Raw genomic sequence first — 16,376 nt, forward strand, 5'->3', positions numbered from 1 at the left:
CGCCGTGTCTTCTCGCGCAGAGCACGTGGGATGAGCCCAAACCCTCCATGATGCCGGCGCGCATCCGCAGAGCCCGCTCAACTGGAACGGTGCTCAGCTATTTCTAACTCTGCCTTGGGCCCCCTTCCTGCCTGGAAAATCATCGTTGGGAAAATAAAATCAACCAAAGAGGGCAAGAGGCTACGGTTCACCGTGATCCCCCTCCAGCCTGATTCCACTGCCACCGTGCGAGTTCGCCGTCAGCCCCCAGGCGGCAGGGCCCCAACACCGCATGGGGGCCGGTGGGTCACCCCGTCTCTTGGGCCGGTCTCTGTCCGGCGGCCTCTCCCACTCAGGACTGCCAGCCCACAGGGAAGCCTCCCTTGCTGCCCCAACGAAGGCTTCTGACCGCAGGGTGCATCCAGACCAAGCTCGCCACTGTGAGTGGGGAAATTGAGTCCCACAGGGTGCAGTGACCCAGCCAAGGGTGGGACGGCTCCCGGGCCCCTCGTGTCTCCTCTCGGGTCCCCGGGCAGTGAATGTCTGCCGAGGGTCGGTCTGCCTTCTACTTAGCTTCTTGCTCTTTCTCCCCCATCTGTCTGTCTTCCGCGAGCACCCTGCACGTGCCCGGCCCCGCGCAGGCAGGTGGGCAGTGGACAGGGTGGGACGGGGCCTCCTGTCACTGAACAGTAAGCAAAGGTGACACCTGCAGTCCTGGGTTAGAGATGTCCTGACAGGCTTGGCAGCTCCAGCCATGCCTTCTTTGGGGCCCCCGAGGGCCCAGGAGCAGCTTAGGGGCTCAGTGTTGTCAGCGTCCGAGGGGCCTTTGGCTGAGCAAGGACCGCGTGCACACACGTCCGCAGAGTCTGCAGGGACCGCCATGCTTCGGGGCAAGCTGCTCCCTGCAGCCCAGCACTTTCTGCCGCTGGAGACGCACAGGGAGCCGGGGCCTCGCAGCACGCAAGCACCGGGCGCCTCCTCGGGGCCCTGCCCAGCACTGCCCGGGGTGGGGCAGCTGGTGCCGGGGGCCCGGCATCACGGGGCTCTGACCGCACCTCAGGAGGTGGGGAGTGTGTCTGTGGACGGAAGGCTGAGCCAGACGACAGGACGGACCCCTCACCCGACCCCTCCCGCGGGGTGGCCCCTGAGCTCCGAGAAAGGCCCCGCGAGATGTGCACAGGGAAGGAGCAGCCGGGGTGGCCCTGGGGGTGTGTGTGGGGGGGACTGAGGCCGGCAGGTCCCCACTGCCATGTCAGGGAGCCCAGGAGGCAGGTTCGTGTCCCGTGGAGGACGGGGGCACTGGCTGGGCGGGGCGTGGTGGGCTTCACCCGCAGAACGGAGGGGAAGGCCCCTCAGGGGGACCCACAAAGGGGTCCAATGTTGGGCCCGGGGTGCAGGTGGCAGGACCAGAGCCCACGCCAGAATCCTGGGGACTTAAAGCCTCACCCTGAAGGGAGAGACGCAAGCTGGGGGCAGCCAGGGTGTGCCTGGGGCCCCCAGCCGGCTCCAGATCCCTGTCCCTCGTTTTACCCCACGCAGCTTCCAGTCCCTCCTAAAGAGCCAGGATAAGAAAGGCAACACCCCCACCCGTTCATGCCCACACAGCACTAGGCACCACAGGGTGATGTGACTGCAGACGACAAGAAAACTGCCAGTGTCCTCGGCAAAGCTGGGCTCCCACGGAACCAAGGGACAGGGAGGCAGGCAGCCACCTGTCCAGAGCCGTCCACAAGGCTCTGGGCTGGGTTCCGACCAGCAGGGCCCTGTGAGAAGCCTGATGAGACTGCGCCCCTACGCCCTGCTGGGTGTCTGGGCAGGGGTGGGCCTGCGCGTGCGCCTATCACACGCAGATGTCCACCCGCACGTGTGCACACACACGCTCCCAGGCTCTGGTTCCCGGGACGGAGCCCCCTCTTCCCTCCCATCCCGGGAGGCCTCAGAGCGTCAGTGCTTGCCGAAGGAGACCCTGACCCAGTGGTCCGGTCGCGGTCTCTCACGCCATCCAGCAGAGCTGCAGCTGCCTGGCCTGTGGCTGTCTTCCAGAGTGCCACCAGGGCATCTGGGGAACGCCGAGAGCCGAATCCAGGTGGGGGTGACCCCACCGAGCGGTCAGGGACCGCCCTGTCCTGTGCCCAGGCCCCCTGCTCTGTGGAGAGGCCAGTGAGGCTGGACAAGGACACGGAACTCGCCGGCCCATTACATGTTACCACCCCCGAGATTTCCACGGACAAATGAGACAAACGGCTCCTGCTTCCGGCCAGCTCTCCCCAGAGCCCGGTGCTCTGGGCTGGCTTAACGCCTGGGCCTGGGGCGGAGGAGGAGGGGCCCGGAGGGCTGGGTGCAGCGACCGGGAGCCCATGCTTCCAGGACTCTGCAAAGCCACGGAAAGGCTCTGCGCTCGCCCACAGCCCGGCAAGCAGCTCCTGCACCGGCCCCGGCCAGGGCTGCGGCCACGGTGCACGTGCCCGGGCTGGGGGGTTGCCGAGCACAGCCAGGCCTGGGGCAGGGGGACAGCTGAAGGTGGGGAGGGACAGCAGGGCATCGGGGGGTGGGGGGGATGGCAGAGGATCTGGGGGGACGACAGCAGAGGGCATGGGGGTCTGACAGTGACTTCGGCCTGTCTCCACTGCGCAGTGGCTGTCAGAGCGAATGGGGCTTGTAAGAATTGTACACCTTTGTTAATGTACTTAATGTTTAAACACCCCTGGGATTTCTACAAGGTATGGAACAGCGATCAGCCATGCCGAGTTCTTCTAAGGCACAGGGAATCACGTGAACGGGAGTCAAGTATGTTCCTGACAGTTTATGTAGACTTTACGTGTTTGAGTGTTTCACTTATTCGAATGAGGGGTTTCGAGAAACGTAAAAACAGATACACGTGACCCAAGAAGGCAGGGGAGTTGGGAGGAAACGTTGGGAGATGCTGGGGGGCAGACGCCAGGCTGAGGTGCAGTCTGACCTCAGGAGGAGAAGGAGAGGCCGCCAGGAAGGAAGGAGGCCAGGAGGGAGGTCGGGGTTGGGTGCCAGCCTCCGAGGTGGCTCCTCCCTGAGCCTGAGGCCTGGCGCCTCTGGGCGCGGGCCAGCACCTTCACCAGCAAGCGGCTGGCTGGTCATGGGTTCACCAGGAAGCGCACGACGAAATGAGACAGAAAGGATCTCATTTGCTATTGAATTCTGCTTGAAGCGTGTACAACACACAGGCTATTCCCTTCTTATACAAGAAAAGGAAAAGCGGGCTGTTTCTACAGATCTGGGCAGTGACAGGTGGATGGCCCACTCCACACCGTGGCAATGCGAAGTGGCGGCCTCTCTGCCGACCCTGGGCTCCCGCAGCCTCGCCCGCCGCACCCTGCCGGGCCCACGGCACTGTCTTCACGGCAGGGCGGGTCAGGAGGTCAGGCCAGTGGGGCGGTGGTGGGGCCAGCCCTTTTCACCCAGATTCCAGCTCGGGCAGGCAGCCTCCCTGGGCCCCCCCAGTGACGCAGTAAGCCCCCAGCTGCTGGGACCTGCTCGCCCCTCACAGGCAGGTGCTTCATTCCTGGTGAGCGCCCCAGCCCTGAAACCCGGAGGACACCTCAGGCCTCCACACGGGCACAACTCCTCCGTGGGAGCCCCCACCCCGCCAGGCACTGTGCCCCAGCAGCATCTCCAGAGAGAGCCTGGGGCCAACACAGGCCGCGCAGTACCTGCCCCCCCATGTGCCTGGGGTCCCAGCCCTGGCCTCGCCAGCAAGCCGGAGGGTGCGTCCCATAGAGGTCGAGCAGCATCCCTCTCCCATCCTTCTGCGTTGTGGCACGCTGACCTTGGCCACGGTCCAGCCCCGAGGCCGTCTCCCTGGCCCAACACAGACCCTCAGCCTATTACTTCAGCCGTCCCCTGAGTGCGGCTGGTGCAGGATGCCCGGGCCCTCGCTGCCCTGCCCCTCCCAGCAACGGGACCAGTGTAGCAACAGGGGGATGGCAGAGAGCCGGAGGCGGCCAGATTGGGGCCTGGGGCTTCCCGCAAGAGGCCCCAGGCCGCAGGGCAGAGGTGTGGGTGGCCGAGGGTCAGCAGGCTCGCCCCCTCCCAGCCCACGGACCATGCCTGCCTGAGGCGAGGCTGCTCCCAGCAGCGCGCACGGCGCGTCACGGCAGGTCCTACCTTGAAGATGAGGCAGTCGGCTTTGTGCTCCGCGTACATGGACGTCAGCCGGTACTGGTTCTCCGTGGTGATGTCGATCTGGTAGCCCGTAAGCGCATAGCAGACTTTCCGGAACTCCTGGATCTTGGTCTGAAAGACCTCCTTGAGCCGCTGGTTCTTCAGCTCAGCGCTCTCCACCTGCTTCCTCAGCTCTGAGGGGGGAGAGGAGAGGGGGTGAGCCTGCAAGCCCGGAGAAGGGGGGTCCGGGGGGGCAGCTGGGGGCCCCGGTCAGAATCACCGGGCCGAGTCGAGGAGGAGACGGGGTCCTGCCCGGCATGGACAGGCCACCTGCGTCGGCAAGCCCTGACGTGGGCACTCAGTCCGGAACGAAGAGAACAAGCCGATAAGCAGCCGCACTTGTGGTGATGAAGTTCCTCAACTATAAACAGTAACTCCACGGAGAGCAGCGACTCCGGAAGCCAGACATCTTCCCGGCTCTGAGCCCCGGTTCCACCCCCGCCCGGCCCGGTCCCCTTCTGAGGGACAATAGGAGCAACACGGAAGTCGTCCCAGGTCGGGACGTGGGGGTATGTGCACCGGCCCTCCGGCCGCAGACATCAGTCACTGACTGGGGACACCGGTCCTGGGTCCCCACGCACGGCTGCAGCCGGGTTCCTGCTGGGGGGCCGATGCCCACCCGCATGGGCCAGCATGGAGAAGCGCGGAGCGGATGGGGGGCTTTGAGAGGACATGCCCTAGAGATGCCTGATGATGTTCTGGAGACAAGGCCACCAGGTGAAGACAGGCCCCCGGGGCCCATCCGCCCCCAGGCCCGCCCGTCACTCCCGCACAGTTTATGGTTGTACGGGAGAAACCAGCCGTGCCAAGTGCAAAGCCGTCAGCAGGCTACACAGCAATTACCACGGATGCTTCACCCAAGGTGCCTTCCCGGTAATTAAACCTCGGTTATCCCCCCAGTAATTAGCTAGGCTGGCTTTCCTCAAACACAAGGGCCGCCTCTGAAGCCAGGAGCCCCCGGTGGTCCCGTCTGGAGCTGACGACGGCGGTGCCCTGGGCAGGACGGGAGCCCGGCTGGCCGACGGGGTGGTGGGAAAGCCCCCGGCTCGGAGCCCTGCCCACCGTGACAGTGACCGCAGCCCCTCGTCCTCAGGCCGAAGCCCAGGCCCACCCACCACCAGCGCCCTGGCGGGGCTGAGAGCAGGAGGTCACGTCAGCGAGCTTCACATGAGCGGATGCGGGCAGGGTCACTTCCTGGAGGAGGGGAAGGGGACGGGGAGCCTGCCTTCCAGGGAAAGAAACCCACCGGAGACCCTCCAGCCGCTCTGCCCGTCCTGACCCGCGGCCTCGAGCCCAGCGTCCCCAGCCCCTGGGCGTGTGTGAGGCACGCAGCCGCCTCCAGGGGCGTCACGAGGCCCAAGCCAGGTCGCACGGGGCCGCAGCGCTGTGTGGGTTCAGGCCACAGCACCGACGGTGGGGGCGCAGCAGCTACCAACAGGGTCCGGCAAGGCCACGCGGAAGGCGCCTGCTCTCGGCTTTACTAACAAGGGCCGGGGGGATTCAGTGCTTGGCCGCGGGCACCTGGCACAGGGAGGGCCGTCTGTCCTAGGCCAAGCTCTCGACGACCCCCCGCCCCCCACACACTCCGGATGGCGCCGGGCTCATGGACACAGACCCTGGGTCTCGTCTGCACTGCGTGCAGCTCTGCGTGCTCCCTCTGAACGAGGCCTCCTGAGAGCAGAGGACGGCTCCCTCTGGCCCCTCCGCCACGCGTGTCCATCCACTGGGCCACACGCCCTGCCCTCACCTGCGCCCCATTCAGCACGCAGCTCCGACTGGCCCTGGTGGACATTGTTATTCTGGAGCGGAGAGCCTCTCCTTCGGGACGCGGGCACGGAGCCCTTGATTAATCGAGTAATCAGACTATGAAATCAAAGGGGTACCTGGCGGCTCTGACCCCACGCTCCTCCCTGCGTCCCTCAGCCAGCCCACCGAGGACGGACCTGCTAGTGGGAGGAAAACCCATTCCACAAGGAAAAATTCACTGATCGAGGTTCTGAGGTGATATTTCACCCCTGTCAGAGGCTGCCCTGCCTTTAATGGATCTCAGATGTCTGCTGGGAAAAATTAAATTTCGGTAATAACGCAGCCTGACCTTGGAGAAGGTAAGAGCCCCTTTCCACAGTTCCTGGACTCCTACAAGGAGACGGGGCTCGGGTCAGGAGCGGATGAGCCAGGCCACCTGCCACCCCCGAGAGGGGCACCCAGTGCCAGGCACCACGCACACCTTACCCCGCGCTGCCGCTCAACACCACGAGGCGAGTCCCACGTCCCCCTCTGACGGGCGAGAGTGGGGGGTGTGGGGGGCAGAGCGGCCTCAAGGTTACACGGCCCATCGGAGGAGTAAAGAGGGCTCTGACCCCTCTGACCCGGAGGCCTGGTGCGGGTCAGGTGAGAGGCTGCGACTCTCAGGGTCCGGCGCCTTGACGCAGCGAGTTCAGGGGGCCGCCGTGGGTTCTGGCTGTGATTCAGGACCAAAGTCGGTGCCCTGACCTACCCCTTACGCCGCTGTTCAATGGCCTACGTAAACGTGAATGAATAACTCACACAACAGTTTGGATTAAATAAATAAAAGATGTGCCTTTCGCCTTGGAGACGCCTTCCTCTGGGTGGGTTTGGGGCCCTGCACGTGGCGCTCTCAGGAGGCTCCTCCAGGTCCCAGTGACCGAGCGTTCGAGACCCCCGGGGTCCGCGGTGACCACAGCTCTGCACCCGCCGCAGGTGCCCCGCCACAGCCACCCCCAAGGCTGGGCCTGCTGGTGGTGACCACACGCGGGCAGGGCCAGCGCAGCAGGCGAGTGGCCTCATCGGGTCCGCTGAGAGATCCCGGACCGCCCACCCCAGACCTCGCGGGCTGCGTGCACATCCCGGCCGTCACAGACACGGGATGGAGACCTCGTGCCTGGGGCCCCTCAACTCAGGCCTGGGGCCAGGCCCACACTCTGGGGCCCAGACTCGCCCTCGCCCTCAGCCCTCTCCTGCCCCCCGCCCTCAACCCTGCTCTCCACCTGCGCTGGCTGGGGGAATGTGCCCCCCACCACCACTGCCTTTCCTCTCTGGGCCACCCCCACCCCTCCTCCCCTCAGTAGCCCTTTGCAAGGCTCTCCAAGAGTCCTTGGTGAGGGACGAGGAAGGCAATGGACAAGTAGGAGCCAAAGAGAGGACATGGTCACCCAGAGCCCAGGCGTGGAGGGTGGGCAGGGGCGGTGGGGGCCGGGGATGGATGCCAAGGTCAAGGGGCCATGCCACCTGCTCTCTGACCTGGCATGCCCAGTCCCGCTCGTTGCCCCCAGCCATGTCCACAGGGGCCACTGGACGGCTCTGCCCTCCACCCCCTGCTCCTCATCTACGCCCAACACCTGGCTGCTCCTGGAGTCACAGAAGGCAGCTGGGAAAGCCCGTGGGAAGGACACAGAACAAAAATAAACTGATTTTCATCTCTCCATTATATAAAGGCCAGCAGGAGAGAGTGCTTCAGCCCCGGGAGCAGAGACATCAGGATGAAGGAGCGGTCATGGGCACATAGCTCTGGAGAGCCAGATCACAGTCTGAAATTCAGAGGAAGGTTTTACCCTGGAGGGGTGGGGAGCGCAAGTGAGAGGCAGACGGGTGGACGGCTGGACCTTCCCTGCAGAAAGCCTCTCGGGGCCCCAGCGCGCGGCGGCACTGGCCGGCAGAGGCCGCGTGTCTGCCTGACTAAAAGTGCAGGCGCGACACGGTCTAGTCCCCTTCTTACCAGTTTGCTGGGGAAAGTGCAGGGAGCTGGGTGGGCAGGGGTGGCGACGACCAAGGTCTGCGCCCCACGGGACCGCTGACCCGGGCTCGGGATAGGGGCCGCCCCCGGCTCTGGCGGGCTGCCGACATGCAGCCGTTTGCTCCAAGCGCCTTACTCCCTGGGCTGTCGAGAAGCACAGGCAGACAAGACCACACGAAACACTTTCAGATACGCGAACGGTTCTGCGGAGGGCAGCCCAGGTCTGACGGTCCACGTCCCGCCTCTCCAGTGGCCTGAGCGTGCCCGCGAGGTGCCTGGGTCTGATCCTGAGGCCCACTCAGAGCCGGTCGGCCCCACCCTGCGGCCGTTCTGTGGGACACACAGATCGCCAGCCCCGAGCGCCTCAGCCTCAGCTCCATCCCGGGACCTCTCAAGGCAGCGGCTCCCCGTTAATGGGCTCCCCTGACCCACATCTCGGTCCAGATGATCCGACAGCAGAGCAGGGGCCGTCCGATGGCCACCATCCCGGCTGCCCTGTGGGAAGTCAGCCCCTTCACAGCGGAAGCAGCTGGAGGGGGAGAGGTGGAGCCCCACAAAGGGCAGAGCTGGGACCGGGATGCGAGGTTGCTGGGGCCCCGGGCCTCCCACCAGTCAGCTCAGGGTGGCCTTGGTGGCGGGGTCAGGCCCTCTGCACGAAAGTCTGAGCTCTGAAGGGAAGACGTGGTCTGGGTTAAAACCCTCTCCTGGGGAGCCCGTGTGGCTCAGTCAGTTAAGCATCTGACTCTTGACTTCGGCTCAGGTCACGATCTCAGGGTCGTGGGGTCGAGCCCCTGTGTTGGGCTCCACACTCAGCACGGAGTCAGCTTGAGATTCTCCCTCTCCCTCTGCCCCTCCCCCACGTGAACGCTCCCTTTCTCTCTCTCTCTCTCTCAAATAACAAATAAAATCTTAACAAAAAAAACACAACACTCTCCTGCAGCCATCAGGCCCTTGCCGAGCAGCCCAGGCCGCGGACTCTCCAGTTGCACCTGACTAGCTTTATTTCATGCCCTGAATGAAGCACCACCACCCTCCTCACCTCAGGGCCTTTGCACATGCCTGGAGCAGCTCCTCCTGGTTCCTAGCTGACCCCCAGTCACCCCAGCTTCAAAACCGCGTCTCTGGAATGCATCCTGTCTCCTGTCGTAGGTTCTCGGGGTACGTGACACTGTCCATTGTAACACAACAGAGCATTTTTAAAAGCTCCTTGTGTCACAGTTATTTCTCCAGCAGATTCTAAGCTCAGAACAGCTGAGGACTAGGTCCTTTCGTCCCACTCCATCCTTAGAGCACCTCAAGGAGTCAGGAGTACAGAAAATGCCATTTCTGCATAATCCTAAATCATAACCCCTAGAAAATCAGTATAAACAAAGGTAACACACACACGGGGCTCCCCTGTGGACACGGCGGATGGAACACATGTCTGTCCTTGCTCCCTACTGCAACCGCCACGGGGGACGAGTCGGGTGGGCAAGATCTCCGCAGACGGAACGCAGACAGAGGAACGCAGCTAGGCAGACCTGGGGGAGCGGGGCCTCACTGCCTCGGGTGGTGGGGAGGCCGACTGGAGCCGAGGCACACGTCTCCTTCCTGTCCCCCAGGTGATGGCCTCGCCCCTCAGGGCTGCTGAGGCAAATGCTGATACCTGCCCCCCCCCCCCCCGCCCCACGCGGCCAGGCCCACGCCCGGGGGAAGGGCTGGAGGGCCACGGCCCCCATGCCGTCAGCTTGCTTCCTGAGAAGCCAAGCAGTAAGGTGTGGTCTGGGACCCACATCTGCAGTCCACACCTGCGCAGGGAGGTGGGCGGGAGCACGGGCTCAGCGGGAAGACGTCAAACTGCACCAGTGACCCAGTGGGGCCTGAAGCTGCCTTCACACCCGCCCGCGCTCGGGCTCCCTGGAAGGGGGCTGGGGCCATGCGTCCCCGCGTCCAACAGACCAGCCCCAGCGGGGAGGCCCACCGGCCGGCCGCCTGCCTGGGTGTGGACAGGGGCGCTGGGGAGGGCAGTGGAGAGGAGGCGTGAAGGGCCGGGCCCAGGGCAGGGCGCCCAGGGCAGGGAAGCTGGCTGGGGACCAGGGACCGGCTGCCGGCCGAGCCATCAAAGGCAGGCAGGCCTGGCTCCTGCAGCGGCGCTTTGTTTAGGAGCTGGAAGCAGCATTTGAAATTTCCCTTTGGTGACCCAGGACAGAGTCATTTTTCTTTCTGAAAAGTGAATAAAAAACACTTAGCCAATGCTAAGATTCTCAGGCTTAAACAACAACAAACAGCACTAATATTTCACCATTAGCAACAGAAGCCCTCTGAGCCCAGGCTGCGCCAGGCAGTGGTTTCTAAACCCGGCGCACGTCAGGGCCGCTCCGAGGGCAGCGTGGGAAAGGCAGTGAGGGAGGCTTCGAGACCGCCCCGCCTGGAGGGAGGCGGCGGGGTGAGGCCCGGGGGCCAGGGCAGGGTGGTGTGTCCTGCACTTTTCCAAGAGGCTGGACAACTGGCTTCCCGCTCGGCCACAGGCCATGAGGCTGGCGTGTGTGCCCTGGACTGCGGACACTGTGCCCCTCATCCCTGGGCATCCCCGGCACCGCGCTCTGCAGCCTGGAGGGGTCTACGGGTCCGGGATGGCGGCTGGCGCGCCCTCGGGGTCCACGCCACACAGGAGCACAGCAGTGGACAGCGACGGCAGGCTGCTGATCACCTACCACCCCCCCACGCTCACTGAGCTCCGATGTGGGGCCTGTCTCCTCGGCCTGCCCGGCTCCCCTGTGGGGAGGCTGAGGCCCAGAAAAGGGGTGGGCCCACTGTGCACCCAGCAGTGCTGGCCGCGGCTGACCTGTCCGCTATCTCGGGCCAAACTAAAGGGTCCGGTGCCCAGGCAAGGCCCTGCAGGGCAAGAGGGTCAGGACAGACAGCACACAGCCACGCCAACGGGCCCCCCAGGACACCGGCAGCTGGGCCAGATGTTCTAGAAGGACAGCTGGTGCTCTGGCCACCCTTGGCCCACGGCTCTCGAGTCCTCCCAAGGTCCAGGAGGCATAACCGGCTCCAGTCTTGGCAGTGGGCATGAGGCAAGGGCAGTGCCGTCCTCTGCTCTGAACAGGCTCTGGGAGAGCCGTGGTCTGGGGGGTCAAGGTCCTGAGTTGGGTGTTTGCTTCCTCGGGTTCAAGAAGCTGGTGACGGAGCTGAGGGAAACGCCCGCTCGGTGTCGGGAGGACACGTGGGGGGGGAGGGGTCCAGCGGTCGCGCCCGTGGGAACCAAGCCGTGGCACCACACCACGAGGCCACACGGGAGCAGCTGTTTGAGGTGGATGTGCTGGGTCTGGAGAAGCTGGGGCACCAAATGCGTCCCTACCTATCTGAAGGGCATGTGGATGAAAGCAAACGTGTTCTGAGTTGGTCCCTGCAGCTGAACAAAGACCAGGGAGGGGACCGCCTCTGTAAGGAGGTGCGTCCCGGGGACGGCTGAGTGTCAGGGCGATGCAGGGGCCTGACCTCAGCTTGCGCCCACGCACCTTGAGAGGCTAGCCACCCCAGGGTGGTGCAGCGGGTGCCCGGTCCACACTCCCCACCACACAGGACCAGGCCGGGGGCCTAGGAGCCTGGCTGGGCCTGAGGTGTCTCCGTGGGAAGCGCCTCTGGGCCTGGGCCTCCCCAGCAGGTGCATGAGAAAGGGAGTGCGGGGGGTGGTGGGCTCTGCTCGGGGCCAAATTACTCATGGCTCGTAACTTCTAACTATTTCACTTTTACATTTTTAAATATTTAATAATTAAGCATCAAATATTTATGCAATTTTACTAGCAACCGTGGGAGCGGACACCACAGGGGCTGTGACTGTGGGTCTGGGTCCTGGGCCTGGCTGACCGTGAGCAGCGGGGAGGAGACATGCCTGCCGGCTGGACCGCGCCCCCAGGCGGGCCTTCTGTGGGCGCCGAGCCCCTGGGACATGTTTGCAAGAGCCGCAGGGCCTCCACGCCGACGCGGCACAGGCTTCCCTCTGATGGGCTCCTCTTGGAGGCTGCCTTCCCGTCCCAAATCCAAATCCCAGGAGCGGGGCCGGGAGGCAGCCTGGAGAGGCGTCCAGGCGCCCACCCCCTTCCCTGCACAGCACTCAGGGAGGCCTTCCCATGAAGGCCACGGCAGACTCCGCCGACCCCCACTGTGGGCCTAAGGGACCGGCGGACGGGCCCCTACCACCCACTAGACACAGCCTTTTGCGTTCCTAGGGAACGGTTCGTTTGAACCGCCTGCAGCTGGAGGGCCCCTGGGACAAGGTCTCTCCATTATGAGCCCATGTTCCCCTGCTGGGCCGGAAATTGCACATTTTACACAAGAGAGAAGACATTCGCCCTGGAATTATATGCAGATGAGCAGCGTGTGTGCCCACCGCCGGCTGCCTGGCAGACGCCCGCCCGGGGTAAAGCTCGGTGCCAGCCTTCAAACAGGGGCATCTCTGTGTGATTAACGGCTCACTCCACAAGCAGCTTGTCACCTTGCACAAAAATGATCTGAAAAGACACCAGCAATTACAGCCCACCAGATTACGGGGTGGGAGAGTCCCGGGGTGACAGGCGGGAGCTCATGTGATATCATATTCCTGGGAAGGCTCCCTCCCCCACCACGGAGAACAGAGAACAGTCGAAGCCCCAGAGGATGCCCCCCCCCGCCCCACCGGGCGCCAGGCTCCCCACCCCGCTGCCTCTTTCGGGAGTGGAGGACCAGCTGAGCCTTGGTGGAAGGCCACGGCCGGCCCCTCGTCCGGGCAGCTGACAGATGTGGGGTCAGGCCCAGAGAAGGTCAGTGCCTTGTTCACTGTCACCCGGCCAGGGAGCAGAGAAGCCGGACATTCCCGCCAGGACTTCGGGGCGGGATGGATCCCCCGCAGCCCACCAGGCAGTGCCAGTGCTGCCATGAGGAACCAGCCCTGGACACAAGGTGCCACCTCAGGTACAAAGTCCGGCCTCAGTTGCTCGTTCGAGCCCGCCCAGCCATGCCACCGGCAGGGGCTCCTCCGGGATCCCAGCGTCCCGGTGTCCCTGCACAAGCTCACAATCCTCCGACTTGGTTTCACTTGCTTGGTGGTTTAGGGTACATTTCTTCCCGACTGAAGCGCACACCCCAGCAGGGCAGGGTCCTGGGCTCCACGAGGGCCAGGACACGCGCACCCCGGGGAGGCCTCTCGCCCTGCACACGGCCAGCTCATCTTACGCTGTGTGAACACCCAGGAGCGTCACCGAGCCTCCAGTCCAGGCGTGGGGACCCAGGGGTCAGACCGTTGGAAGCAAACTGTCTGAGGCTTCACTCACACACGCACACTCACGCGTGCACGTACCTGCGCTCACACACACCCGCTGGAGCCAGAAACCATCCAGGCGGGAGACGCATGCAAGAGGCACGCCCATCACAAAGCCCTTGAGACGCAAACCAGAGGACACCACTGCTTAACAAGTTTCCGGCAACTTCTTTCCACACGCGCCCAGGCAGGTGACCTGCTGGGCTCACGGAGCAGCGGCGGCCTGGGGCTACCAGGCGGGAGGGCCCGCAGGAGGAGGCGAGAGGCCGGCAGCTGTGGCAGGCTCGCTCCTACTCCGTTCTGCACGGCGTGTGCGTTATTAATTTCCAACAGCGGGCTCCCGGCAGCCGAGTCCCTGGAAGGTGCGCTTCCTCTCGGAAGAGGGAAGAGCCTCCCAGAGCTCATCTTTTATTGACGAGTCATTTTCGAGTCAATCTGTCTGCTTTGGGCAGGACAAGATTTTAAATCTTTCTTTCTCTCCCTGCTTTTGAGATGTGGCAGTTATTAAAACCTGCTAACGCACGCAGCCAGGCGGATGAAGGAAGAGGATGGGAACCGGCTCAGCGGCTGCAGCCGCTCACAGACCAAAGGGTCTGGAGGAGGGAAGGCCGGGGAGACAGATGGTGGGCAGGGGGGCAGCGAGTTAGCCCTCTGGCGATCCAGAGGGGCGAGGACGCAGGCTGCCCTCAGGGCCGGGCTCCCCGGAAGGTGGGGCATGGGGTGAGGAGTGTGCCAGATGCGCAGCCCGAGAGGGAAGCAGCACTCTCGGGCGGCAGGCACCTCGCGCTCAGGGACAGACGGCAGCCCTGGGGTCTAGGGGCCTGCCTCGGGGGTCAGCGTGCCGGGGGCTCACCGCAGAGCCAGGCTGCTCCTCCCAGTGCCCACGACCCCGTCCGAGACGCACAGCTGCCTGTGTGCGGGCCAAGCGGCCTCTGCGACGGAGCTGCCGAGCACCAGGTGAGGCTCAGGGCGGCGAAGGGATCTGGCGGAGCGTATGTAGCGGGCAGAGAAGCTGCCGGGACCAGAGTCCAGCCCGGCTCAACTCTGCTGGGCGCGGCGGGGAGCAGGGCTCTCCCGGACAACAGCCGCAGTGCAGAGTGCGCTCCCAGCGTGGGAACTCGGAACGAGTGCCCACCCTTCCCCGGGTCCGGCTGCAGGAGCCCCTCCTGCCCGTCCCGCCGGCCTCTGCCTCCAGCCCGCCCCAGCCTGACCGCGCGGGACTACAATACGCACCAGCCTCAGACACCACGACGGGCAGGCAGAGACGCTCCCGGGGCCCCAGAGCAGGCTGGCCCCCCACGCCGTCCGCCTGGGGGTCCGCGGCCTCTGTCCAGGGCCCCCAGCAGGCGCTGACGCCTGTACGCCCCCGAGTCCTAACGACCTTGTGAAGTCAGAGAGAGGACGTTTTCCCGAAGGTCAACAGGTGAGTGACCAAGACAGAGGCCGTGGGGAGGTGTCAGCGCCCGATGCCCAGGACCAGGACTGTCTGCTCGTCGGCAGAAGAGGGCTCTGCAGGCGGGAGTGAATTAAGGAGGTGGAGACGGTCCAGGGGCCCAGGGTCCTCATGCAGCTTCTACGAGGAGAGGAGGTAGGAGGGTGCAGGTCTGAAGAGGACGCACCACTGGCATGGGGCTCAGGGAGGGGCTGAGGGCCACGGAAAGCAGCCGCCTCCAGCAGCCGGAAACGGCAATGGAACAGGGCCCCCCAGAGCCTCGGGGGACGCAGTCCGGCCAACACCTTGCTGTCAGCCTCCTGATGCGAGACTTCTGACCCCCAGCGCTGCCTGATGAGACCTCTGTGGGAGCAGGTGACCACCACGGTGGCCGTGGGCACCTGGGGGTGTGGGTGGCCGCCACAGAGGCCTGTCTGAGTACGATCTCCCTGCCCCTCAACAGCAGCGGCAGGACCGAGCCCTCACAGTGAGCGGCCCCAGGGACAGGGACTTTAGAAGGGCTGGTGAGTTACTCACCCAACGAGGATGTGACAAGAGTGAACTGCATGCCTGGCATCATTCTAGGCTTAGGACACACAGCATGCACACACATAAAAATCCCAGGTCTAAGGCAGTTACGTTCCCATATGGGACACAGATAAAAACACACATCAGCAGGGCGGGGTGGTCTCCAGAGCTTGTAAGCACTATGGAGCACCAGAAGGCAGGGCTGGGAGGGGGGCTGCAGTGTGGCCCTGGTCACAGCAGACCTCCAGGGAGCCAGGGCACAAGCTGAGCACAAGGCAGGCAAGAGGCGGCCCGTGCAAAGGGCCTGAGGCAGGAGGCAGCTTGGACCATTCAGAGAAGCAGGGACGACGCCGGCAAGCCAACGCAGAAATGGACACGGGAATGCAAACAGTAAGGTTGGGCGGGGGTCATCCAGACCACGGAGACTGGCCCGCAGTCCGTATGCTGCCCCTCCACTTTGGCAAACGGCCTGTGAGAAGAGGTCCTGTCTGCGCAGGCTGAAAGAAACCCGAAGAGGGTTTTCTCGCTTTCATAAAAAAGGCGAGAAGCCCGAGTAGTGTTCGTGTTCATTGTGCAGCAAGCCCTCCGGGGCAGCATGCACCACCACCGCGGGCGGCCCCCCAGCTCCTTCCCCAGGAGCCACGTGCAGCCCCCCAGCGTCCAGCCGCCAGCGCTCTGAGCCACGGCCATGAGCATCTGCGCTTCTCCCGGTGGATTTCCTGCAGCCCTTAGCAAGGTGGGTCGGAGACAGGTGGTGTCTTGGGAACACCTGGACCTCTGAATAGGAACAAATGAATGCTGAACCCTCCTTCACATCACATACAAAGGTTAGTTTGATACAGAACACGGGTCTAAAAGCTTCTAGAAGAAACCGGGAGATGGCAACGCCGGGGCAAGCCAAGATTTCTTAGACAAAGAACTAAGCACAGAAGGAAAAACGAGTAGATTCGACTTCATCAGAATTTAAAACTTTCGCTTATTGAAAGGCAGCATGAAGAAAATGATCACAAGAAAACAAATACTCTAAAACCGGGCTGAAGACTAACAGAGACACTTTACCGGAGCAGATGTGCAAACGGCTCATGAGCTGTGGGAAAGTGCCTGACGCTGCTCGCCGTCGGGGAGACCCAACCCCAGCAGACGGCCGCGCCCCGGAGGCCAGGGAATCAGCAGCACGAGGGGCACGCGGGGCCCTGACAGGGACC

General features: G+C 64.0%; 1 protein-coding gene across 7 annotated transcripts in view; it reads right to left on the reverse strand.

The window, feature by feature from the left end:
* The window catches only part of MAD1L1 (mitotic arrest deficient 1 like 1), a 319,048-nt gene that overhangs the window by 37,929 nt on the left and 264,743 nt on the right, over window positions 1–16,376 (reverse strand). For all 7 annotated transcript variants that reach the window (XM_032394014.1, XM_032394012.1, XM_032394015.1 and 4 more), the window contains one exon: window positions 4,120–4,310. In XM_032394014.1, coding sequence (XP_032249905.1) covers window positions 4,120–4,310 — 191 coding nt within the window. The remainder of the gene's footprint in view (window positions 1–4,119; window positions 4,311–16,376) is intronic.

The sequence above is a fragment of the Phoca vitulina genome, unplaced genomic scaffold, assembly GCF_004348235.1.
Source record: "Phoca vitulina isolate PV1807 unplaced genomic scaffold, GSC_HSeal_1.0 scaffold79, whole genome shotgun sequence".
In the NCBI taxonomy this organism is placed as follows: Eukaryota; Metazoa; Chordata; class Mammalia; order Carnivora; family Phocidae; genus Phoca; species Phoca vitulina.